This window comes from Protopterus annectens, chromosome 7.part0, assembly GCF_019279795.1.
Source record: "Protopterus annectens isolate FY-2018-M chromosome 7.part0, PAN1.0, whole genome shotgun sequence".
In the NCBI taxonomy this organism is placed as follows: Eukaryota; Metazoa; Chordata; order Ceratodontiformes; family Protopteridae; genus Protopterus; species Protopterus annectens.
The window spans coordinates 145,946,535-145,974,265 of record NC_056739.1 but is presented as its reverse complement, the minus strand read 5'-3'; the positions used below and the strand labels follow the sequence as shown (position 1 = coordinate 145,974,265).

Below are 27,731 nucleotides of genomic sequence, written 5' to 3'. Positions count from 1 at the left end.
GAACAGCTGCTTCACATTCATCTGATGATAAAACTCTTCTGATGGACAGACAGGCTAAGCTACGCAACCTCTCCACAACTCAGATTACTGCAGGTCATCAATTAGCCTCTGAAGACATTTACCTGGACAGAGATTCTGATTTTTACAGGAAACCTCTGCTTGATAGCTGGTGTATCACTCATCAAGTTCAATCTTATCACTCCAAATGACAGCCTAATGTCAGCGACACCCCAAAACATCCCCTGAATGATCCAACCAAGGTATAAATCTCTTAGTAGAGACATGGCAAACATCACTCAGTGCTAAGGAGCTGAAAACATGGTAGAGACAGAGATATTATATTCATCCCTTAGGAAATTCGCAGAGTCACTCTCCAAATGTAACTCAGCAAAAGCTTAGTAAAAAATATCAGTAGTAATCTGGTTTATACTGCACGTCTATGTCAGTTCAAGACTAGGTAGGGTCAACCCGAAGTGGACAAGGAAGTGATCAGACCATGAAACTGGTTCAACCATCAGAACCAAAGTGCCCAAGACCAACAGAAAGACCAAATCCAAATTATATCCAAGTTTGTGAGTTGCAGAGGCATTTACCTGAACAAACCTAAACTGTTCACAATACAAATGAATACATGGGTAAGAGTGAGAGTTTTGTCACGAACCCAGACAGTGAAATCCACTAACACCGTAATGTGCTGACGCCCCAAAACTGAGTCGATGAGGAAATCAGTAAACTCCTGGAGGAATTCCCTTGTACTACCTCGTGGACAGTAGCAAGAAGAAGCCAATTATTCGCTCCTGCAACCAGGACATGTTCAAAAGAAACAGTCTCTCTCGTATCCACTCTGATTAACCCAACCCTGCCATTACTGCAAAACACAACCCCCACCTCAAATACTATCCCTCCTAGGGCAGTGTATAACCAGCCCACCTCCAATCCTACCCCTCCTAGGGCAGTGTATAACCAAGGCTACTAGTGCTATGGCAGCAGCAGGATCAGGACCAAAATTCTTAGTCATGCAGGCATGGTTAATATCATGCAGCAGGTATGAAATATTACCCAGCTTACTTTGTATTATATGTTACGCAAACTGAATTAGCTCTGCCAATACACGCACCATCTGCTCCTTACAGCCATCTATGCTTGTATCCATGCAATTATGTGTGGACTAAACCTGTGGGAGTTGAGACTGAAGCATATAAAGGTGTAAGTGAGTCAATGCCTTGCTTAAGTTCAAATATATTACAATGACAGACAGCCTATTATCTATCGGATAACTAACTAAATCATAGGAGCTCACAAGGCTTGTTAAAGTCTGACAGTAACATTTCCCCATGGACTGAGATCCTAGTTTACTGAATAACAGACAGAACAGCATATGGAGGTACTGAGCTGATTGAAAGCAGCAGGGTTAACCATTAAAGTAAAGAAATGTTGGGTATGACTAGCAGAAATGTGTTATCTCAGTCATCAGCCTGACAAGTAAAAGCTATATAGGCATAACCTAACTCTCTTATCTGATTGATTATATAAACACACACACACGCACACACACACACACACACACACACACACACACACACACACACACACACACACACACACACACACACAAAAGCTGTCTACTGAACAGGACTGTTTGTTGTCTGAGCATGTCATTATGGATGGGCTGTCTTGTGAGGCATTTTTCTCCAATATATTTTAGGGCATATTGTTGTACTACTCTGTAGTGCAGTTAAGGTTAATTTTTAAAGAAGCACAACTTAGCCTGGTGTTGTTTTAGGTTAATGACAGTTATTTTAGGATTTTTATTTTGGGTAGGATTTGCAACTAACTGGAACAACAGGAAGCAACCAGGAAACAAACAACGAACACAATATCCACCAAAAAGATTTAATAAAAACTGAATGAACTCTCTGACGTCTCGGCCAAAGCCTTCAAGGAGAATACAATGCTTTAAGTAACACAGCAATATATACAAAAGCACTAGAATAATTATACAATTAATCAATTTGAAAAACATCTTAATAAGATAATGCCTTCCAATTGAGCTCTTCATTTAGCCCAAAAGGAGACATAGTTTTAAATTTTAAAATATACACAGCTTCTTTTTGCACTAAAAGAGTTTTCATGCTAATATTGTTGAACAAAGAAACACAAATTTGTTCTAATACTGTCTCTTTCAAGCCTTCACTACATTTATTATGAAATTCTGCAAAATGTACTGCTACAGTTTTAGAATTCCTAATATCCCTAACATGTTCTAAAAGTCTAGTTTTAAATGCCCTTTTTGTCTCTCCAATATAAAATTTGTTACAGGGACATTGTAAAGTATATACAACACCAACAGAGTTACAATTAAAGAAACCATGACTATTAAATTTGACATTATTAATTAATTCAAAATTAGTTACAATGTGCTTACAAGCTTTACACTTCCCACAAGGGAAAGTTCAAACTCTAACAGGTTCTCTGTACAATTTTAAAGAGGGCATAACAAACCTGGCTTTCACCAAAAATTTTTTTATATTTTTACCTTTACGGTAAGAAAACTTTATATTCAACTTTAGCCATTGTTGCACATTCCTTAAAGAACATAAATAATGCCAGAAGCGGCTAACTATATCAAGAAAATGTTTAGTAAAACAGCCAAATGTAGTTACGAAATAAATGCTATCCTTATCTTCCCTTAAACTACTCTGTCGTATTAAATCCCACCCCACAGTATTGCTATTGCTATCATAAATTGATTTTTCAACTGTGGGTTTAACCCCTGTAAGCAATCTTATAAAGCCTTTATTCAAAGTATCTTTACTATATCCTCGGGTTAAAAAAGAATTAACCAAAGAACTCATTTCTTTATGGAAAATGTCAGGTCTATTACATAGTCTATGAATGCGTAACATTTCACCATAGGGTGGAGCATTAATTATATGAGAAGGATGCCCACTGGTGCCATGTAAATATTGGCATATTCCTTCAAATTTTTTATTAGGAGAAGTAACAATATTTTTACCATCAGATATATCTAATACCACATTCAATCCATCAAATTTTATCGAATATTTATTAATATTAATATCATTAAAGAATTTCATAATTTCTTCCTTATTACTATCAACCAAAAATATTAAATCATCAACATACCTAAAATATTTCACAACATGTGTCTGAAAAAAATTATGCTTATAAATAACTTCCAGTTCAAACAGTCCCATAAACAGATTGGCATACATGGGGGCAAATGAAGCCCCCATGGCTGTACCCTGCAATTGGTGGTATAAAACATTATTAAACTCAAAAAAATTATGAGTTAAACAAAAATGAACCAATTCAATAACATATTCTGTAGCAGAAAAATCTCCTAAAAAAAATCTGATAGCCTCCAATCCAAACTGATGTTTAATATTCGTATATAAGCTCTTCACATCTATACTAACCCATAACATATTTTGATTTAATTTAATATGTTTAACTTTGTCCAAAAAGTCAAAAACGTCACTTATGTATGAGGGTAATTTCATAACATATGGAGACAAAAAATGGTGTAAAAAAACACCTAGGTTATGCAAAAAATACACAGACCCTGAAACTATAGGCCTACCTGGAGGTCTATACAAATTCTTATGAACTTTAGGTTGGCAATAAAACAAGGCCATTTTGCAGCCTTCAACCTGAAACTTTTTTTTAACATCTGACTGACAAAAATAACCTAATCTCACTCCTTTGTTCATTAAATTTGCAACTAATACTGATTTTTGATTATTTGCCTGGCATGCATCTTGGTTATTTTGTATTACAGTTAAAATAACATCAGTTTTGGGTTCTGAGGGTTTGATTTAGATGGAAGAGTTGTTTTGGGGTTAATTTTTAATGAAATCAATTTGAATTTTTTTTTCCTGAAGTGGGACTGAAAAGGGAGTTCGATCAGGATTTTTTTTAAATGCTGAAGCCACATATAACATAGCCATACGTGTTTTTATGATGAGCACAGGACACGGATACAATAAATCTATGTCTGGAAAACTGATAAATACACTTATTACATCTCTTTATCAGGATAAACTTTTTGTCCATTGAACATTTACCACAACCCTTTGGGATTTCAGATATATAGACATATATCTTTAAAAAAAATTATATGCACACATGCATCTGCTTACACACACACACACACCCACACACACACACACACACACACACACACACACACACACATGCGTGCATGCACACACATGCGCGCATGCACACACACACACACACACACACACACACACACACACACACACGTGCGCGCATGCACATACACACACGTGCGCGCACATGCACACACACGCACACGCACACACACACACATGCGCGTATGCACACACACACACACACACACACACAAACACTCACACAGACGCACACAGACATACACACACACACACACACATACACTTTATAAGTGTTTATGTGCACTTGTGAAAATGATCTACTTGATGTGCATTAAAAAGGACGATTTTAAATATTTTACCAAAGTGTTAAAGAGAAAATGTCTCTGAATGAACTTAAAAACAAAATACAAATGATGAAATCTGATGAAGGCAATGACATTGTATTAATGAATTCTGCTGAATATATTATTTCAATAGAAAATCATTATCTGATGATAGGAGCTATAAGCTAGTGGATATCCCATTCATCAAAATGGCTTATGAATGTATTGATATTGAGTAATTAGACTTATTTCATCAGTGGCAAATCGATTATCATTATTTACAAAAAAGTCAGTCTAAGACGAGGTAATAATTTGGAGTACCATAATTACACACAAATGAATATATTCTCCCATTTCTCCCCACTGTTGGTAGCAAGGGATGCAAAAGAGAATATAATTAAAATATTTAGATTTTTTACTGAACCCATTAGTGTCGAGAATCAATTCTTATAGTAAAGATTTGTGGAATTCCTTAGATGAACTCAAACAATATGTCTTTAATGGAACATTAATTACAACTGATACAAAAATCTTTATATACTGCCATTCCTAAAAGTATTGATACATAGTTTGTCCTAATGAATGTTATCTACTGTCCTTTTAACCAACTACCGTCAAATAAATGTTTGTTTTTAACAGAAAAGTTATATCAACAAATTAAAGGGGTTAGGATGTGGACAGTAGCAGCCCCACTTCTGCTAACATGGAGACTGACATTTTAACTAAGATTCCCATCTTTATGCATCACTGTACAAAAGGATATACAGGTGATGTGATTCCTATTTGGATGCAGATTTGTCTCTGTTAGAAGAATTTTTATGTATTATTAATAGTACTACTTTTCTTAAATTTATTTTTGTAGTGTGGAAGCAACAATTAATCTTTTGGGATACTAATGTCACTAAGAATACAGATACTAATGAATACAACAGTAAATTATTTAGAAAAACATTTATCAACAATTATTTACATTTCAGCAGTTTACATCCAGTAAGAATGAAAAATGAATGTAGTAAAAGGGTAATTTATTGGAGCTTCAATGATGTGTACAAAAACTGTGGATTTTCTTTCAGAGTTTAACAACTTAACCAGACTTTTTATATAGAGATTATTCTAAGCCATTATTCAAAGACTAATTAAAGAAGCCCTGCAAGAAAAAAATAGAAAATTCTCGCCAATGCTTTTGAAAGGATTACAGAAATGTCAACAGAAGCAAGTATTAGATTTTAAAAAACAGTTTCACATTACCACTAACCACAGAAAATTTATGAATTATGAATATTTTATCAGGAAATTGGAAATTTATTCAGAGCTCAAATGAGCTACTGAATGTTACTGGTGACAAACTTTGTTTTATTAATAAATGAGACAAAACCTTAAAAGTATACTCTTTAGAAATTATACTGTTAGATTTCCAACCACTAGCAAGCCAAATGGTATTTACCCTTGTGGAACTTGCAAATATTGTAAATTTGTCAAAGTGGACTAGTATTATATTTAGGACGCCTAAATAAAACTTTTGAAGTCTATGAACATTACACATGTAATTATGCTGTAGCTGCATATGTTGCTAAATGCTTATGCCATGGATTTTAATGTTGGAAAAATATAAAAAATGTGTCCAACAAAACTTATCAAGATGTTTATGCAACAAAGACAAACTATTCAGTGAATGCCCTTGCTAAACATAGCCTGGAATGCTATAAGCTTAAGAGAGTTGTCTTTTTGTTATAGACCATATAACACTGTATTTAGAAGTGGTGAGTGCAATAATAATTTAGAAGCGGTAAGCAGACTAATAATTTAAAAGTGACAGGACATAAATGACAACTACAATTAGCTGCATGTAAATTTCCTTGCTCAAATGATTCAATTAATATCAAATGCTATTTAACGTTTTTTTAAATAACTGAAATATTTATGCATTTTATATTTTTCATATTTTCAGTTATATTCACTGCTGATTAATGTGGTTACTTAAATAGGTTATTAAATGTATTATTTTAAGCTGATTGATGTAATGTCATGTGATGTATGTTTTTGCATATTAATACATGTATTGTACATTGTCAGTCAATTCTGGTGAGTTTTTGTTGAGAATGAACGTGATTAAATTGTGTTTAGTGTTCTACATTTGGAGTTTTTTTCTGACACAAAAACATATGTATACCTACATATGTATATAACTCTCTCTCTCTCTCTATATATATATATATATATATATATATATATATATATATATATATATATATATATATATATAATATGTATAAAATAAATAGTTAATTTAATAGTTAAGTTAATAGTTAAGTTAATTTCTCTCTCTCTCTCTCTCTCTATATATATATATATATATATATATATATATGTATAAAATAAATAGTTAATGTTAATTAGTCATGTGGTCTCCCACAGAAAAGGTACCAACCCTGAAACAGTACAATGATTCAGAGAGTCGCTGTACTGCAGTTCATTCCCATGAATGGATTAAATGTAGGTAGGTATCACAAAGCCATCCATGTGTGTGTCTATGTGTGTTTGTGCGTGGGTGTACTTGTAGAGACATGACTACAAATGACTGTGTGTGCTTGTGTGTGTGTGTGTGTGTGTGTGTGTGTGTGTGTGTGAATGTGCAAGTGGATGGGCAAGAGTGTGGTTCTGTGAGTAAGTGCATGTCTATAGAGGTATGTTTTAAGCTGCCCTGATGTGTGTGTGTGTGTGTGTGTGTGTGTGTGTGTGTGTGTGTGTGTGTTTGTTGGAACAGAATATGGTCTCCTACAGCACAGTGTAAGTCAACTATCATTTCACAATGTGCTATGAACCCCCTTCATGTCTCAAGAAAATCAATCAAAAATTCTTAAATATTCTAGATGAACTCCCCATAGGTAGGAATGCTGTTAACCTGGGTGATTTTAACTAACCAGCTAGATGAAAAACTAAAAAAGGACATAATATGAATGAAGGCATCCCAGGAACTCAGACTAGCCACTTTGAAACAGTGGATATTGCCAACATACTGACAAAGAAATGTAGTGCCTTTTTTATCCCAGAGACCTCTCTTCCAAGCTTACTCATCCCTGATGGAGTGAGGTCATCAACCATCGTGAAACAGCCATCATGAAAGATAATGTAATGAAGATACTCTCCAAAATGAAGATTACCTCATCCATGGAGCATGACAACATACCTGATTGCTTAATTAATAGCACTAAGCAAACATTAGCAGACCCATTCCTAGACCTCTTCAGCCTGAGTCTAGCAATTGGCTTTTTCCAACAGATGTGGCATACAGCTGTTGAGATGCCACTCCACATGGGTAGCTGCCCACAAATCATCAGCCTAACGAGTTGTTATATACAAAATTATGGAACATGACAGACCTGATAAACTACAATATCAGAACTGTTGTCAGACTCAATCTCCCAACAGTTTGGGTTTGTCATGGATAGATCCTGCCTAGTGAAACTCATGAACTTTTTTGAGAAGGTTACTCAGGCTGTAGAGTATCCACACAGAGTACCTTGACCAAGCCAAGGCATTCATTACCGTTCCACATGCAAGTTCAGTGAGTTCCACATTGACCTGTATGTGGTTAGGTGAGCAGCCAACTGGAGTAGAGACTGAAGTGTACATGGTATGAGTAGGAGATGCATCCTTTGAAAGCATGAAAGTGACCAGTGGAGTTCTGCAGGGATCTGTGCTGGTCCTCGGCTGTTTGTCCCCCACTTATCAGCAGTGATCTTTGATTAACAAAGTACATGGATGATTGTAAGCTGGAAGTGGCCTCTCTGTGAAATAAGTGCACGCCAGCAGGAGCTTACATTTGTCAAGAGCTGATGCACTAAAATGGACTCAAACTCAATGCCAAAAAGTGCAGTGTTGTAGCATTTGGTGGCACAGATAGCGCACTTCAAAATGAAAAGGTTGTGAGATACCTGGGCACATGGGTGGACAGCGTCCTCATGTTTGGCCTTCCTGTTGCAAAGGTGGTTATGAAATCCTTTTACCTTGCACAGCTCATAGTGAAATGTATTTCTTTCAGATCAAAATATATCAAGTTCTTGTACTCCTCATTTTCTCATTGATTATGTATTACTGAATACAATGTCCACTTAATAAACATACCAAGCAATTGTAACTGAAAAGATCAGGGGTCTAAAAGAGCTGAACTACACAGACTGGAGGTTTTATCCCTGTACTCAGTTTCACATATTCTCCTTAGAGGTGACCACTGTCTTGCTTATAAGGCTATAAGAGATCCAATAGTCCAGGAGAGCTTATATCTCAATAAATCAAACAGTCCAGATAACAGTAAAGCCAGAGATCTAAATATACTCCAACAAATAAATAAGACAAAGAGGAGGGATAGATTTATTGCACAGAACCTCCCACTTCTCTGAACAAACTGCCTCTCTAGTTTAAGCTGTGTGACACACTCTCTGCCTTTAAAAAGTAGTAGACAGCTGGACAGGTGTTTCGTGTATTCATCCTTGGTATAACTGGCCTGGCCCTACTTGAAAAGGAAGACAAGGCAGGAAGGGCCTTATTGCTTAGCTGCCTTATAACTCCCATGATCCTATGAGATGTGTCTTGGTGCTGTTTTACCATGGCTTTGAATAGAAGATTGTCATTGTGACGCTAATTTGCAGCTCTGCGTTGTCTAATTTGTACTGGTGGTGATAATCTTTCTGAATCCTAGGGATAATGTCAAGAGTTTGGAATTGTATTGCAAAAGACATAATATCCTTCAGGACCTTCACAATTTTTAAATCCAAATTGAACAGGTAGATTGGAATACACAGATATGATGGTATTCTGAAGGTGTCTGTTTATTATGCCCTTGTGTCTAAAACAAAGAATTAACTTAACTTGTGAACATAAAACACTGACAATTAGATCCTATTCATCCCATTTGTCCAATACAAATTGGGGGTCATCAAGCCACTTGTCAGATCCAACCCAGCAAAACTAGTGCCCCAGCTTTGAGTTTCTTTAATATTTTTCGTGTTCATAATGCATCCATGGATGAAGCTCACCCAGATCTTGTTTGCTGACTCAGCATTCAGACATGATCAAGAGCCTCACCAAAGCCAAGTGATGCACCTGTTTCATTGTTCTGTTTTAGCTGTTATTTTCCCGTGTTTTGACAGTCTTGTGTGTTTTGATGCTTCTTCCATCTTCCTTTGATTTTGAGCTCCTTTTTAGTATGTTCCCCTTTACCCTTGATACAGGGGCATTAGGCCTACCAGCCTTCTCTCTCTCTCTGAAAAAAAAAAAGATGAGAGTACTTTAGATTTTTTCCTGTTCAGTGCTAGGGTTCTGAGTAGTTGATATATATACATAGGAGCTCTGCTTGTAGTCCAAATGCTCATTTGTCGACATTTTTTTAGTCAACCGCATTTGGTCAATATATGCAGATGGTCAACAGGTGTGTAAGATTTACAATCCTTTGGTAGGAGAATATTCCCTTTCTTTGGGGATTGTGCAGTCTCAGGGTTGGTATATATAATTAGCAGGGGATGTGGGAGGCATAACCCCCCATGCCCATGGGGGCACAGGAGGGCTTGCCTCCCTGCAAAAAATGATGTTATTTGTGGCATACAATGAGGTTCTTTGCCAGTGTATGTGCGGTAGCATCAACCTTTTGTGGTCAGTGTTTTGGTGATTGATATATGGGCTTCTTGACTAAAGTGAGTAGACCTATGTACACACACACACACACACACACACACACACACACACACACACACACACACACACACACACACATGTATACAAGGATTTATATTCATATATATCAAAAACGCAATACATCAAACAACAGCTGATTGATAGCAGCCTATCAGAAACTAAAACAAAAAAGTAAAACATTTTTGTGGGGGGTAAGCCCCCCAGCACCCCCACCCCTTTCTAATTAAATATACCAAATCCAAGTGCATACTCGAGTGTGGAAAGGGCAAATTCACTGATCTACACTGTGTCTGGAAGTTTTCTTCTTCTCTATATGGGGGCCAGTCATATCCCATTCAGAGACCTGCTCTTCCATCTCATCACAGCCCCCGTCCCCAGTAGTTTCCTAAGTGCATCACAGTGGAAGCAGCGAAGTTGAGGCTGCTTAGGATCAAAGTGTTTCCATACTTAGATGACTGGCTTCTCTGCCATGTTGAGAGATTCTCTTTTCAAGGCCAGAGACTACTTGCTCCAGCTCTGTCTGTTCTTGGGCATTTATGTCACCTTCGAGAAATCACAGCTATAGCCAACCAAATCCATACAGTTCATTGGATGCCACACCAGCACCAGGTGCTGCATCTTATTTCTTCCTCCAGAAAGAATCCAATCACCAAGAGTTGTAAGCTGAAATCTGTTTCACTTCACATCTCATAGGTTCATAGGTTCATAGGTTAGTACTAAGCTAACTGCCCTTGCGAGCCATTTTAAGCCTAGCCAATTATACCTTGTGAGACTCAAACCCTGCACCTTGTGTTTATAAGTCAAACACCTTAACCATTAGGCCACCCTCCCAACCAATCTCCTCCTACAGCTCTTGTTCTGAAGGTTCTATGCCTTATAGGTTCTTCTTTTCTAGTGGTTCACCTATAGCACAGTTCCATATGAGGATTCTACATTGGCTGCTCAATGTGTGGTCATCACAACTGGCAGTGCCTGTCCAAATTACCTATTTATTTATTTTTTATTTTTATATAAGCATGTATTGTAGCTATACTTAAGTGATGTCCATTTAATACCAGAATGAGCACAAGGTGACAAAGAAAGACACTAATAGGGGTAACCAATTTGTTGCTAAAGGATTAAGAGCAAGGAAGGATTCAGTGAAGTTAACGGCAGTCTTTAACGACAGCATCTCCTTTTGCTTTTCCACTTTGTGTTCTCACTTTCTCCATCTCGGCTACCATGTCTATGCTTCCTGCAACATACTTTTTTAATGAGCTACTTAGGTTTAGCAGTGCAGATGAAAAACAAAACCATTTGTGCTGGGCCCAGCATTTGCAATGGACAGGATTCCTCTACCAGTGAGTTTAAGCCTAAAGTTTTCATCCCTGATTTTATAGCCAATGATAGATTTTCCACAAATGCCATCACCCCTTTTGAAGTATCCTCCCTGGCAAACAAATCCAGGAATTATTGTGTGGAATGTCCTCCCCTTCTACCCATATCCTTTTTCATTAGTACACAAAGCATGGAAGTTTTCTCTGTTTTAGAAATAACATATTTTCTTAATTCAAAAGTAATCTGGCTAACATCCTTCAGTGTGTGTATCAAAAAGTACATTTGGATTCCTCATTATAATTACAACCAGCAAAACTGAAAACTCAATACACACAGTATAATGCCAGTTTAACTGCCATCTTACAGAGCCCAGATAGCCCAATTTACCAATCTTTGAGGAGCCAACTTCATTGCTGGGTAATCTCCCCAGCTATCTCACAGGGGAGGCCATTTCTGTTGGCCCCAGCATCAGAAGTGATAACCATGGATGCCTCCATCTTGGGGGCATATTATCAGGAGGGGATGGTCCCAAGGTATATGGACAGAGCAAGAGGCCATCCTTCACATCATTGTCCAGGAGACAAAAGCAGTCCTGCTAGTATTCCTGGAACTGCAGCTTGTTCTGACTCCAGGGATGATTTCCATCCAAACAGACAACATAACAGTAGTTTGGTACATCAACAAGCATGGACGCATAAGATTCTACCCCCTGTGCTGGGAGGCTGTGACAGTGTGGCAATGGGTGATCACTTTGCATCACTTCATGTCAGCAATGCACATACTTGGGAGAGCCAACTGTCTGAATGAGAGGCTCAGCAGATCTGTTCTTTTGCTTTGCCACTGGGGGAGCATCAAATCTTTCACTGCTGGTTCTATCCTTGCTGTGATTGCTATGTCTTTCCAGTCAACACCATGTGCAATGATTATTTTGCCCTATTTCCTCCCAAAGGGGCAGTACCTAAGAGACTCTTTTGTTAGGCAGTTGCTAACTAGACTTCTTTATGCTTCCCCCCTCTGCCCCAATGTCCAAATTCATACAAAAGACAAATAGATTCAAAACCATAATGATCCTCATTGCCCCATACTGGTCTAGCCACATCTGGCTCCTCTACTCATATCTCACTTCAGGGAGACCCACTGGCAGTTGGACCCCAGAGAGGATCTTCCTTCTCACCCCTCTGGGCTGCCCCACCAGGATCTCCTTAACCTCAAACTAATGACATTATATCTTCAGTTCATTCTTCATCTCTAGAAGTAGTTTACATTCTTTCCGCTTCTGAGAAGGAATCTGCCCATAGAGTATATAGGAATAAATGGAAGCATTTAGCAGCTTGGGCAGCTGCTCTGTGAACAGATCCCTTCAATGCATTTATTGCTCAAGTGCTTCTCTTCATTTTGCAGCCTTTTTCCACAGGTTTTAGTTATTCATCTGTCAAAGTCCAGCCACCAAGGCTTTGAGTCTCCTTCAATAGCCTATCGTACATCTCCAAGGCTTTGAGTCCCCTTCAATAGCCTATCGTACATCTCCAAGGCTTTGAGTCCCCTTCAATAGCCTATCGTACATCTCCAAGGCTTTGAGTCCCCTTCAATAGCCTATCGTACATCTCCAAGGCTTTGAGTCCCCTTCAATAGCCTATCGTACATCTCCAAGGCTTTGAGTCCCCTTCAATAGCCTGTTGTACATCTCCAAGGCTTTGAGTCCCCTTCAATAGCCTATCGTACATCTCCAAGGCTTTGAGTCCTCTTCAATAGCCTATCATACATCTCCAAGGCTTTGAGTCCCCTTCAATAGCCTATCATACATCTTCAAGGCTTTGAGTCCCCTTCAATAGCCTATCGTACATCTCCAAGGCTTTGAGTCCCCTTCAATAGCCCATCGTACATCTCCAAGGCTTTGAGTCCCCTTCAATAGTCTATCATACATCTCCAAGGCTTTGAGTCCCCTTCAATAGCCTATCGTACATCTCCAAGGCTTTGAATCCCCTTCAATAGCCTATCATACATCTCCAAGGTTTTGAGTCCCCTTCAATAGCCTATCGTACATCTTGCAAGGCTTTGAGTCCCCTTCAATAGCCTATCGTACATCTCCAAGGCCTTGAGTCCTCTTCAATAGCCTATCGTACATCTCCAAGGCTTTGAGTCCCCTTCAGTAGCCTATCGTACATCTCCAAGGCTTTGAGTCCCCTTCAATAGCCTATCGTACATCTCCAAGGCTTTTTAGTCCCCTTCAATAGCCTATCGTAGATCTTGCAAGGCTTTGAGTCCCCTTCAATAGCCTATCATACATCTCCAAGGCTTTGAGTCCCCTTTAATAGCCTATCGTACATCTCCAAGGCTTTGAGTCCCCTTCAATAGCCTATCATACATCTCCAAGGCTTTGAGTCCCCTTCAATAGCCTATCGTAGATCTTGCAAGGCCTTTCTCAAGGATATTTTCTTGCTTTGTCCTCCCTGGGACCTCAGTTTTATGTTAGAGGCCTTAATAAAGACTCCATTTCAAACCACATCTACTATCACTTCCTTAAAATTCCTGTCTTGGAAGACCTTATTTCTCATGGCTATAACCTCATCCAGAAGAATATATGAGATATATATACACTGTAGTCATCCTCAGCTTACTTGGATTTTTCAGAGACAGAGTCTCATTATACATGAATCCTTCCTTCCCAAGGTGGTATCCAAATATAACTTCAGCCCATCCATCTACAAGCTTTATTTCCCAGTCACTCCAACAAGGGTGAATACTTGCTTCACACTTTATATGTGCACAGACAATTATTCCTCTATCTTGTGAGAACTAAGGCCCTCAGAAAAGACCCTCAACAGTTTACTCCTAATAAGCTTGGCTGTAAAGTTTCCAAGATTACTTTATCTACCTGGATTTCCAATTGTATAACACCTGTTTATTCTTCCAGCAATCGTCCTTTGTTGCTCAGATCAAAAGCGCATTCTGTGAGGTTGATGGCAATGGTTAACACCTTTTTAGTGAATTCCTCTATGGGCTTCCTTACATACTTTTGCTAAACATTATAAGCTGGACATGATTTCAAGATCTTTGGTGCAAAACTATCCTCAGAGGCCTTCTGTCATGATGCCACCTGAGTTTTAAGTAGCTGGATATTCTGACCTACAAGTCAAATCGGACAGACAGGGAGAAAAGGATACAGCAATTATGCACTTAGCATGATGCTAAAACCATTCATCCTTATCCATCCACTGTGACATCCCTTCAGCCATTCCCCTTCATATTTCTAGTTCTAGACCCAACTGTTCCAAAGCTTGCTTATTTATTTTATGTATCTAGCTGTCTGTCTGCCTATCTATCTGTCTCTGTTTATATGTTTGTCTATCTATATATATATCTAGCTATTCATATGTCTGTCTGTCTGTCTGTCCATCTTTGATGGCTGGATAGGTGGGCTGCTTCTTGGATGATTTTTAGCAGTGAACCTGGCACAATGTAGTTACAGTAATGTAGGAAAGTCCATAGTAATAGAATATGAAATTTAGAAATCATGTACAAGGTGCATAGGCTTAGCATGTGCAAGTCCACAACAAATAGTTATAGCATGTAGTTTTAGCATTATCTGATTATTTAATCTGTCATCGGTGTAGGGTGTGCATCTGACTCTGACCGCTTTACTTCCTGTAGTCTTCACAGAACCTGGTGTTCTTGTCGATTTTGAGAACAGCAGTACCAGTCAAACCAAGGGCTGCTGGATCCCTAAATTATCACTGGATCAAACATTTCCTGCAATTCCCCTTGCATGCTTGGCACCCTGTAAGAAGGCAGTTGTTTAATTGGCTGTTGGGTCACTTTGTCCACATGGCACTTCACAAGTTTGGTATACCCAGCTTTAGCTGTGAACATGTCCCCAGGCTCTTTCAATAGTGCTCAAATTTCATGGATAGGGGATAGCTGCTGTGACACTACCACATTCACTGACATGTCACATCAAGCCTTACTGAGATGGTCTTTTACAAGATTCCCCTCTCAGTCCTCCTGCTACCTAATGTAACTACTGAGCACTAGTGTCTCTTCATCATGACATTAATGTGGTAGTTTTTGTCTCCTGTTACCTAACGTAACTACTGAGCACCAGTGTCTCTTCATCATGACATTAATGTGGTAGTTTTTGTCTCCTGTTACCTAACGTAACTATTGAGCACCAGTGTCTCTTCATCATGACCTTAATGTGGTAGATTTTGTCTCCTGTTACCTAATGTAACTACTGAGCACCAGTGTCTCTTCATCATGACAATAATGTGGTAGTTTTTGTCTCCTGTTACCTAATGTAACTACTGAGCACCAGTGTCTCTTCATCATGACAATAATGTGGTAGTTTTTGTCTCCTGTTACGTAAAGTAACTACTGAGCACCAGTGTCTCTTCATCATGACATTAATGTGGTAGTTTTTGTCTCCTGTTACCTAACATAAGTACTGAGCACCAGTGTCTCTTCATAGGTTCATAGGTTCATAGGTAGGTACTAGGCTATTGGCCCTAGGGCTAATATAAGCCTAGCCAAAGGTACCCTGGCTTTCGCCACCCAAGAAAATTATTTTCCTGTGCCACTGTCGAGCAGAGCCACAGAAGTGATCCCCGGGGTGAATTTCCTATCTCCCATCCAATCATCAAGATTTTTCTTGAAGAGTGCTAATGAGGAGCTTTGTTTGATATAGATAGGTAATTTGTTCCAGAGTATGGGAAGTCCCTGGGACAGGAATCTATCCCTCCAGCATGTTCTGTTTATTGTTGTGACGAGGTTTAGGTCCCTAGAGCGTGTAGCTCGTAGGGGTTGGGATTTCTTTAAGTGGAGCATGTCTAAAAGCTCTGGGTTTGACATAGCTTTGTGTGTTAGGCAGAGATCGCCTCTGAGTAGGCGATATGCAGTGGAGTAAAGCTGCAGTTTTTTTACATTAATGTGGTAGTTTTTGTCTCCTGTTACCTAACGTAACTATTAAGCACCAGTGTCTCTTCATCATGACATTAATGTGGTAGTTTTTGTCTCCTGTTACCTAACGTAACTACTGAGCACCAGTGTCTCTTCATCATAACATTAATGTGATACTTTTTGTCTCCTGTTACCTAACGTAACTACTGAGCACCAGTGTCTCTTCATCACGACATTAACGTGGTACTTTTTGTCTATGATATTGCAGTGCTGCAACTGTCTGTCAATTCTACCAGATAGTTAGCATCACTTATTTCCATCACAGCGGTGATATGAACCTTTCTCACTGCGTGCAGCTTACTCTTTCTGACAGGAATAAGCACCATTACCTTATTCCATCATTTTATTGACAGGCTTTCACTGCTGATGTGCTTCTCCTATGTGCTCTTTTACCAACCCTGTGAGTCCCCTAAGTTCAGTCCTGAAACTCAGCACTGGCTGCACGACAAACTTCATGTGGAGCTCCCATTCACCCCCTCACTTGTCACATATTAAATGTGAGAATTTTATCTCCTCCCTTCCTCCTTAGCCTTGAAGTAAATCAAATGTTTGAAAACTTGTGTATTCTTGGGGATCTTTTCTGTAGAGATAGGTACTTGTCCCACTCCTGATCACTCTGGCCTGAAATTGCTGTTGGCAGAGTCTTAAGGGCAGAGTTAAACCTTTCCACAAAACTGTTTACTTGCGGATAATAGGGGCATGTTATATCAGCTTTGCTCCACAGTACTTCCTCAAGCAGATCTGATATGACATTAGCCCCTCTGCCCATTAGAATTTCACCAAGACACCTACCTGGCTGAACATTTCTAACAGTATTTTCAAACTTTTCTGTTTCAATGGAAGGCAGACCACCTCAGGTAGCTAGTAGCATAGTCTATGACCACCAAAGATGTACCTCTTAGCTGTGGTTCTTGGGGTGGTAAAAGGCCCCACAATATCCATAGCTACTTCTAGAAATGGACCTTAATAACAGATAGTAGCACCAAAGTGACCTTAGCTTTGTCTTATGCCTTCACAAATTTTTGACATTGCACACATCTTGCAGAACCCCCTCATGATCTTTGCAATGTCTAGCCATTAAAAACATTGCGTAAGCCTCCTCCTTGTATGCTTCATGCCTAAATGGCATGAATAAAGGGAGCGTCATTAGCTGTAGCCAAAGCTCATTGGTTGGCTCTTGGAACTACCAGATGTTGTATTACTTTTTCCTCTAGTTCTTCTTCAGGAGTCCATTCCCTATGGAGTAACCCCATACTACCTCTATAGTTGAGAGTTTAACCTTTAACTTCTCACCTCCATCATCTGAGACTACTCCACAAGTAATGAAGGACACTGTTAAAATATTAGCACTATTAATTTGAGGCGTTGACAGAATAAGAAAAAATAAGAGAATGTAAAGTGGCATGCATTTTCTGAGATAAAAGAAGTCTATAATTATCATTATTTATTAAGTGTAATTCACCACTGTTTCTCCCAAAATCACCAGTTATAGGAGAGACAGAACAAAACAGTGTGCGCCAAAATCAGAAACAGTTTGAGATATGCTTGAGAGTCAAAATCATCCTTGGCTACTTTCCTGAAGTCTTGTAAGTTGGAATTATAGAGCTGTGCCCTTCTCAGCTTATTTTTATGTGATCCTCCCTAGTTCCCCTTCAGTGGAAGTCTAGCCTGTTTTGACAGTTGTCTCAGATTCAGGCGTATTGATTCCACTGAGCTCGTCCACTGTAGTAGCCCCTTTCAAAGACATTATTCTCTTTTGTCTTCATGTTTTTATGTAAAATGCCTAGGAATGGACATTGCAATACTCAAACGTTACTGGATTTATTTTATTTATTTTAGACAGCTGTGGTTCAGATACAGGCTTGCTGTACTACTAGCTCTTTTCCTAAAGTAGCCACCTTACCAGCCTTTGTTTGAGGAGTAGGCACTGCCTTGTTCTTCCAATGTTTCTTTCCCCCAGTCTTATCTCCATACTTGGCTGCAGATAGCCACCTTAGCACAAGTTACTGTATCCCCAAACTCATTAAAATAGCTCCAGGGATATCACAGTATATTGCCACCTGTTTGTTTTACTGCCTCTGTTCCATTCAAAATGTGCTATGGCTAATTGTACTTGAAACGGTGTCCCTTCCTTGGCTTTAACTGGAATGCACTACTCAGGCAGATAATATTCCTGTCTAACAGTTGTAGACTTTACAACAGCTGTATCTTATGTAGTATCCCTCTTAGCAGTAGTGTATTTTCCCTCCACCAAGTTGGGGTTAGGTCCTTCTGGTAAAATTGAGTAGCTGTGGTCTCAAGAAAATCTGCCCTCTGTTAACACTCTGACTTGGGTTTTCCACCACTCTGTTTCTGTGTGTGTGTGTGTGTGTGTGTGTGTGTGTGTGTGTGTGTGTGTGTGTGTGTGTGTATATATATATATATATATATATATATATATATATATTGTAAACATTCCATTTGGTTACACTGGAAACATTTAACTCCAAGACTTTGGAATGCACTGGAATTAATGGCTTCTCTCTTTGCCTGCTGAAGCTGGTCTGATGGTTTAGACTGCCCCATGATTTCCCTTATACACATGTGTAGTCATAGGGACCACTTATTTTGCAGTTATACCCTGCTGGCTGGGTACAAGTAACCATTTTTACCCATCACTTCAGCTGATGTACATTCCCAGTCTGTCTGCCTACTTCCTTATCATAAGGCCTCCCAACATTTTAGAAGTAGCAATTTGACATCCACTTACCCACCTATTAAAGTAAGTGCATATTTTTACAGTGAGATCACTGATACTGTCCAGACTTGCAAACATTTTATGAGTTTCAAGTGTAACCATAACACATTTTGATAAATGGTTTTAATCATTAAATAATCTAGTCATCACCATATATTTTATATAAAGCATACACAGTTTTGTCCATAAGTAGAAGAGTTTGAAATCTCACCCATTGCCTGTCTTCAATGTGGTTCTGATTACTTACTCAAACACTCAAAATAAACCTTTCAAAGTCACCCCCCATGCTGAAGACACATTTAGTACTGGCATTAAATTCTAGGAAGGATTCTCATTCCTACCTTTTTAATGTATTTGGAGAAGTGTGAGCAGTTATTTTTCAGGCAGTTGCTTCATCTCCATCCCTTTGATTATGACCACTTTATACTGACACGTTCTTTATTCCTTTGCATCTTTGAGCTGCTCCATGACTTCATGCTGTCTCATTCTGTCAGCAGTTTGATCTCCAAGCATTTCATCTCCAAGTGTAATTTTGTTCAAGCTGCATTTTGAGATCATCTGGTGACATATTGTATGGCCCTTTGACTGCATGATGCACATAATTTGTCCCCAAGTTTAGTGGACTGAGGTGCTTAGCAATCCTTCCATGAACAGACTAATGTGAGGGAGTCCCATTGATTAACACTTTTAAAACCAGTCATGTCATTGTCACTTTGGAGTATTCTTCAAACTCATTTTGCCTGTTTCCTATCCCTTCTGTGTAAAGCAAAAATAATTGTTGTACAATGTATATTTTACTTATAGCTACAGATGTATACATACACCATTTGATGACCAAACTATTTTACAAACTATATAAATACAGTTTTCAATGTCCCACTGCTGCCAACAAATAGTATGTGATGTTAATGGGATATCGTCTCATGATCTGCACTGCTGACTGACAAATAATATGCAAGGAGGTGAGCCTTAAGAGTGTACAGTGAATGGACACTACTGCCTTGGGTTATCACAGACACCTGCCATACATAAGCTTTACACTGCATAGCTGCAAAACAAGAGTTATAACCTGACTTCCTAAGACTTAACGTACTTTGTTCTTAGCCCAGTGCCTTCCAGCAATACCTTAACAACAGGAACTGAAACTTGTCCAGATAATTTTGCACACACACACACACACACACACACACACACACAGTTTCCCCACGAGGGGCTAATCATACCTTTCGGTGCCAGTACTCCTTTTTCTCTTGTTTTCTACACCTTACAGACACCATCAAGACCAATATAACACACCAAGCACACAACTACTATCCAGGCATAAAGTAAACCAACCATAATATAATTGTTTGATATCTGTCATTAAAGTAGACACTCTTCAGAAAGTGAAAGCAAATAGTGAATAAGTTGCCAATTCTATAAATGTATCATTATACTAATAAATAAACATTCAGCCTTAAGTTGTTAAAACTGAATAAAACATTCTTTACTTGAAATAAAATTAAGCAATGATCTTTGAAAGTTAAATATACAAGCAGCTATAAATTTGCACAATTAAATTTAAAATAAAGAATTTAAGTAGAAAGCTGGCAATTAGAAGAACACTAGCTGTCAGCTATTAGCCCTATCACTACCACTAAGTAAAGGATTACTGAAAGCTGTCTAAATCTAACTTTCATGAGCATTTAACAGTTGAAGATTAACAGGCAATAAATTCTAGGCATGAGCTCTCGGCCCAAAATATTGACTCATCACACACCAGAAAGCAAAGACTATCTAACTGCTTAACATTTTCACTCCGAAAGTAAAAAAATGGATTAGGTTATTTTTTTATTGCTTGATTCAGAATTTAAAGGTAAGCTTCCTTTTTCCCAAAAAAGTACTATTTTAACAAGAAATGAATATATACAAACAATATCAACATCCAATCAACTGAATTAACTAGATACAAGCATGCTTACATATTTTTTATACTTACAGTTTTATATGTTATAACTCATTTAATTTTTATATAATGCAGCACATTCTCATTACAAAAAAAAATTGTTCTTTTTGCCCAGTCACTTAACTCTGGACCAGTTTGCTGTCTCTTTATGGAAAAGACTTTAAAAGTAAGGGCAAGCTTACAGAGGAAAAAACTGTCCTGTATGTGTCTGCCTGCTTGAGATCAGTTTCAATTTTCAAATGCATCCTGCTGTTCTACAGCAAAAATGAGTATATGATCTGCACATCTTTATACATTCTTCAACTTTGCTGTATGTTGTACTTGAAAGACAATTATACAACGACCCCCCATTAATATTCAAAAATGTGCACGCTGATTGGTCAGCGTGTACGTTGTAAATATGAGTTATAGTAATGGAAAAAGGTCCGGTCGCCCAGACTTTTTCCATTACTATAACTCTTTTTACAGCAACACTGTCTCGCTGTGTTAAACGAGTTTAACATAGCGAGACAGCTTTAAAAAAAGCAACGGAGATTCTCCATTGCTTTTTTTAAAGCTGTCCCGCTATGTTAAACCCATTTAACATAGCGAAACAGTTTCTAAAAAGCAACGGAGATCTTGCTTTCTCCGTTGCTTTTGCCCACAGCTCTAATGTACTACGTAGGAATACACATGCTCAGTACATCAGAACTGCCACAGAATACCAGACAGCTGCAGAAGGGCAGCAAGGAGGCATCATACAATGCCATTATTTAAGAAAAGTAATTTTTTTTTTTTTTTTTTAAATAATGTCATTGTATAATAGCAATAACCCATGCCTGGAGGTGGGTTATTGCTATATTGCATCTTGTACTCCTTTTACTTTTTGTTTTTCAAATATAAAACACACACATATGCATTTAACTTATCTTAGTACAGATTTTCCACAGCTTACATTTTTTACTGAATCCTTACAAAAAATAACTGCACGTTTTACTAAACCTGTCCCATTCTCACATGTGCTCTTGCAGTTATCTCCATATTTTTGTGAGGTACGTCTAACACCCATTTTGAGAATCAAAGCAGGATCATTTCACTTCCAAGATGGCTGCACATTGAGTAACAGCTTAATTCTAGCTCTACCAGTGTGAAAACAGAAACTCAGCAGAGAAAGACGTGGACTTGTATTTCTGGATACATTTCAGTAATTGGCTAGTAAGTGCACTGCCTGGATGCCAGGAAAAGAGAAATACAGAGGACCTGAAAGAAAATCAGCTGCAAAAGGAGAGGAAAACACTGACTGGGAAGAATACTACAGCTGTTCAGCAAAATGCAGTGCAAGCTCCAAACATGACTTCAAGTAACCTAGATGAAAGTATAAGACAAGTGCACACAGATCTGTTTAATATAAACAAAACACTGATGGAGTATATCAACTCAAACAACAAAAGGCTGGAAAATGGAAGACGCTTTAAACAGATATTGTAATGAGGTGATAAAACTGCAAAAATAAGAGGCTGAAATGAAGAAAAGGCTGGCTGAATATGAGATTGCTCAAGAAGAGATGTTTCAAAAAAATAATAGAATTGGAGGTCAGAACACATAGGGAAAATCTGAGATTTTCTGTTGTACCAGAGAAGTTGGAAGGAAGAAACTGTATTAATTTAAAAAAAGTACAACTAAGCAACTGGACTGGCATTCCACAGCAAGAGTTGTTAATTGAAAGGGCACATTGTGTATATGCTCCAAACTTGGCTATGAGAAAACAACCTAGACCTTTAATAGTAAAGATGCAATCCTAATAGGAGAAGGAGTTGATTCTGACAAAACTGTAGCAGAAGGACAAAGAACTAAAAGTGGGAGACAGCAGTGTGCTTGTGGAGAATGAATACTCTTTGTACATCAGGCAGAAGAGAAGTAAATTCATTCCACTATTCAGGGAATGTCAAGTAGCAGGCATGAGATTCAAACTGCTGTACCCAGCTATCTTCAAAATATTCTTTGCTGGAGGGGCCAAAGCAAGATCACTGCGTATGAAAAACAGCAGCTCCCGTCAGTGAAGAAATTTACAGACACTCCACTCATTTTCATTGTCATTATGTCATTGTTTGCTAATACAATAAATTGTCTGAGACTGAAATGTGACCCAAAATAATGAAATACAGTTGAAAATCACTTTCAGACACAGGAAATTGCAATGACAGTATGAACAGTCAACAAAACAATATGCATTGTAAGTGTATTTGCTACTTGATGTATTTGATGTATCAGTGTGCTGACCAGTTGACCCTTTTCAGCCACAATCTGGATTAAAAGTGCAAGAATAAAGAACATACACACACACACACACACACACACACACAAAATTTAGTGTTGCCAACCAAGTAATGTGCTTTTAGGAGGAAGTAAAGTACCCCCCCAAAAAAAACTTGTGGACAGTGACTATAGTTCAGAAATGAATCTTGGACCCAGTACAATGAGGCATAGAACTTAATAATGATCTTGTAACAATCATTCTAAATTGTTTCATACTTTCTTTATCACAAATTGTTAGCAGAATTGTTTTGTTAATCACTGCACTACAGAAGTTATTTAACTGTTATTCAGAACTTTCCAAACTGGTTGTTAACTATAGATAAATATTAACTGACTGTATTGAAACTCTTATTCACAACTTTCTTATCTGGATAACACTATACTGAATCCTACTGATGTGATTTGCCACTAAATAATTCTGTTTTGTTTGGACTAGTTTTTTTTCTGTATGAAACTTTTCTACTAGAAAAGTACAGTGATTAAAGTTTGTTTCTTAATATATGTATTGGTGTATTAAACCTGTTTCTTGTTCTTTCCCCTTCCTTCTCTTTTCCAGTTGATTATATAGTGATGCAGTTTGGCCGTGTGGCCGATGATGCCTTCACATTAGACTACAACTACCCAATGTGCGCTGTGCAAGCATTCGCCATTGCCTTGTCCAGCTTTGATGGAAAACTGGCCTGTGAATAATCCGGTAATGGACAGATGTTGCTTCTACTGCTTAAGGCTTCGGACATACATACAAGGCAAAATATAGAGCCAGAATAAAATGATATCAGTCAAAATGACACAACTTGGCAGAAATGCAGCTGCATCTTATTCAGTATTTTTGGCATTGAATAGGCCTCCGATGAAGCCAGGCTGCCATTCTTCATAAACTATAATGTTAAAAGTACTTTTGGGAGACATGAGTCTTCACTTCTTTACTACAGTGAACACTATGTTTTCAAAAGATTTTCACAAACACAGCACACATCATGCATAAAGAGCATTTCTGTAGCACTCTTTTAATTTAATTCCACTCTTGCTTATGAAATAAACAAACAAGGCAAATTTTAAGGAACTGCTTTGAAATCTTCGTGTTCTAAGGAATAGGCCTGGTAGGAACTTAACATATGATACTGGAGAGTTATTTATTTATGTGTCACATTTCCCATTCCTGTGAGCTGCCATCTCTATCTTTGTTTTCCCTAACGTCTCATCGGTTTTCATTTACAGATCGGCCTTCTGTTAGTACTTCCTTTTCCATAGACACCGTATGACAATGTCTTCATTTTGTTTGCTTTTCACCTGTACTCAGGTGTAGCTGTAGACCACAGTGTAACTCCAGGTTGTGTAACACCAACCCACAACTTCTAGATGTAGCTGCAAATAGCAAAGCTGACCTCTAGGCTACACTGACCACCTATAATGGCTAAAGCTGAAGAAGTCAAACAGCACCAGCTTATCTTTCAGGACACTCCTGGGTCCACTCTGTTCACAGAGGTAGCCAGCATCAGTTTGTGGTGTGACTGCCTTGGTCTAGGAAAAGGCTGAAGCAGAAGAAATGAAGGCTGGGTGGAGAAACTCCTAAACAGCTATTCTGTCATGGTAAAAAAAGGAAAGGAAAGTTAGTTCTGTCTCAGTAACGGCTAATACCTGGTGGAAACCACTGGACCAATAGTCACCAGGTTTACTAAAATATTGAGGTGGCTGCAGTGGGTGTTGTAGGGGCAGGAATGGAAGCGAATCTACACCTGCACACATCACTGCACACCTTAGCCATAAAGCAGGTGGACTGTAGAAGCTTGACCTGCTATGCAAGCTACTTCCTGCCCTGTTATATAATTAAAACTGGGGTCTCCAAGGGAGAAAAGAATCAGACTTAATTCATACAGTGCCTGCTGCACAGCCCTTTGACTCCACTCAAAATCCACAGCATAACAATGAGCAGAAGCAGGACCAGTCTTCTCATAACGTGGCACTCACTGCTGAGTACCACATTGGTAATGCCCGCGCAGTACTGTCCCATGTTCCACCCTAGTGTTCTCATAACCTAGCACTCACTGCTATCACATTGGTAATGCCCGCGCAGTACTATCCCTTGTTCCACCCTAGTATTCTAATAACCAGCACTTACTGCTGAGTATCACATTGGTAATGCCCACGCAGTACTGTCCCTTGTTCCACCCTAGTGTTCTCATAACCTATCACTCATTGCTGAGCATCACATTGGTAATGCCCACACAGTACTGTCCCATGTTCCACCCTAGTGTTCTCATAACCTAGCACTCACTGCTGAGTATCACATTGGTAATGCCCTCGCAGTACTGTCCCTTGTTCCACCCTAGTGTTCTCATAACCTGGCACACACTGCTGAGTATCACATTGGTAATGCCAATGCAGTACTGTCCCTTGTTCCACCCTAGTGTTCTCATAACCTAGCACTCACTGCTGAGTATCACATTGGTAATGCCCGCGCAGTACTGTCCCTTGTTCCACCCTAGTGTTCTCATAACCTGTCACTCACTGCTGAGCATCACATTGGTAATGCCCTCGCAGTACTGTCCCTTGTTCCACCCTAGTGTTCTCATAACCTGGCACTCACTGCTGAGTATCACATTGGTAATGCCCTCATAGTACTGTCCCTTGTTCCACCCTAGTGTTCTCAATCTGGCATTCACTGCTGAATATCACATTGGTAATGCCTTTGCAGTACGGTGCCTTGTTCCACACTAGTGTTCTCATAACCAGGCACTCACTGCTGAGTACCACATTGTTAATGCGCTTGCAGTACTGTCCCTTGTTCCACCCTAGTGTTCTCATAACCTAGCACTCACTGCTGAGTATCACATTGGTAATGCCCTCCCAGTACTGTCCCTTGTTCCACCCTAGTGTTCTCATAACCTAGCACTCACTGCTGAGTATCACATTGGTAATGCCTTCGCAGTAATGTCCTTGTTCCACCCTAGTGTTCTCATAACATAGCACTCACTGCTGATTATCACATTGATAATGCCCTCACAGTACTGTCACATGTTCCACCCTAGTGTTCTCATAAGCTGGCACTCACTGCTGAAAATCTCATTGTTAATGCCCTCGCAGAACTGTCCCTTGTTCCACTCTAGTGTTCTCATAACCTGGCACTCACTGCTGAGTATCACATTGGTAATGTCCTCACAGTACTGTCCCTTGTTCCACCCTAGTGTTCTCATAACCTGGCACTCACTGCTGAGTATCACATTGGTAATGCCTCAGAGTACTGTCCCTTGTTCCGCCCTAGTGTTCTCATAACCTACCACTCACTGCTGAGTATCACATTGGTAATACCTTCACAGCACTGTCCCTTGTTCCACCCTAGTGTTCTCATAACCAAGCACTCACTGCTATCACATTGTTAATGCCCTCACAGTACGGTCCCTTGTTCCACCCTAGTGTTCTCATAACCAAGCACTCACTGCTGAGTATCACATTGGTAATGTCCTTACAGTACTGTCCCTTGTTCCACCCTAGTGTTCTCATAACCAAGCACTCACTGCTCAGTATCACATTGCTAATGCCCTCGCAGTACTGTCCCTTGTTCCAACCTAGTGTTCTCATAACCTGACACTCACTGCTGAGTACCACATTGGTAATGCCCTCACAGTACTGTCCCTTGTTCCACCCTAGTGTTCACATAACCTAGCACTCACTGCTGAGTATCACATTGGTAATGCCTTCACAGTACTGTTCCTTGTTCCACCCTAGTGTTCTCAAAACCTGGCACTCACTGCTGAGAATCACATTGGTAATGCCCTCACAGTACAGTCCCTTGTTCCACCCTAGTGTTCTCATAACCTGGCACTCACTGCTGAGTATCACATTGGTAATGCCCTCCCAGTACTGTCCCTTGTTCCACCCTAGTGTTCTTATAACCTGACGCTCACTACTGAGTACCACATTGGTAATGCCTTCACAGTACTGTCCCTTGTTCCACCCTAGTGTTCTTATAACCTGACGCTCATTACTGAGTACCACATTGGTAATGCCTTCACAGTACTGTCCCTTGTTCCACCCTAGTGTTCTCATAACCAAGCACTCACTGCTATCACATTGTTAATGCCCTCACAGTACGGTCCCTTGTTCCACCCTAGTGTTCTCATAACCTGGCACTCACTACTGAGATTCACATTGGTAATGCCCTCGCAGTATTGTCCCTTGTTCCACCCTAGTGTTCTCATAACCAAGCACTCACTGCTGAGTATCACATTGGTAATGCCCTCACAGTACTGTCCCTTGTTCCACCCTAGTGTTCTCATAACCTGGCACTCACTGCTGAGTATCACATTGGT

The 27,731-nt window shown here is 39.1% G+C and overlaps 1 protein-coding gene across 1 annotated transcript in view; it reads left to right on the top strand.

The window, feature by feature from the left end:
- Positions 1–24,454, top strand: part of TULP1 (TUB like protein 1) — a 691,363-nt gene extending 666,909 nt beyond the window's left edge. Inside the window, exon 9 of the mRNA XM_044076146.1 lies at positions 23,978–24,454. Coding sequence (XP_043932081.1) covers positions 23,978–24,111 — 134 coding nt within the window. The 3' untranslated portion in view covers positions 24,112–24,454. The remainder of the gene's footprint in view (positions 1–23,977) is intronic.
- The last annotated feature ends 3,277 nt before the right edge of the window (positions 24,455–27,731 follow it).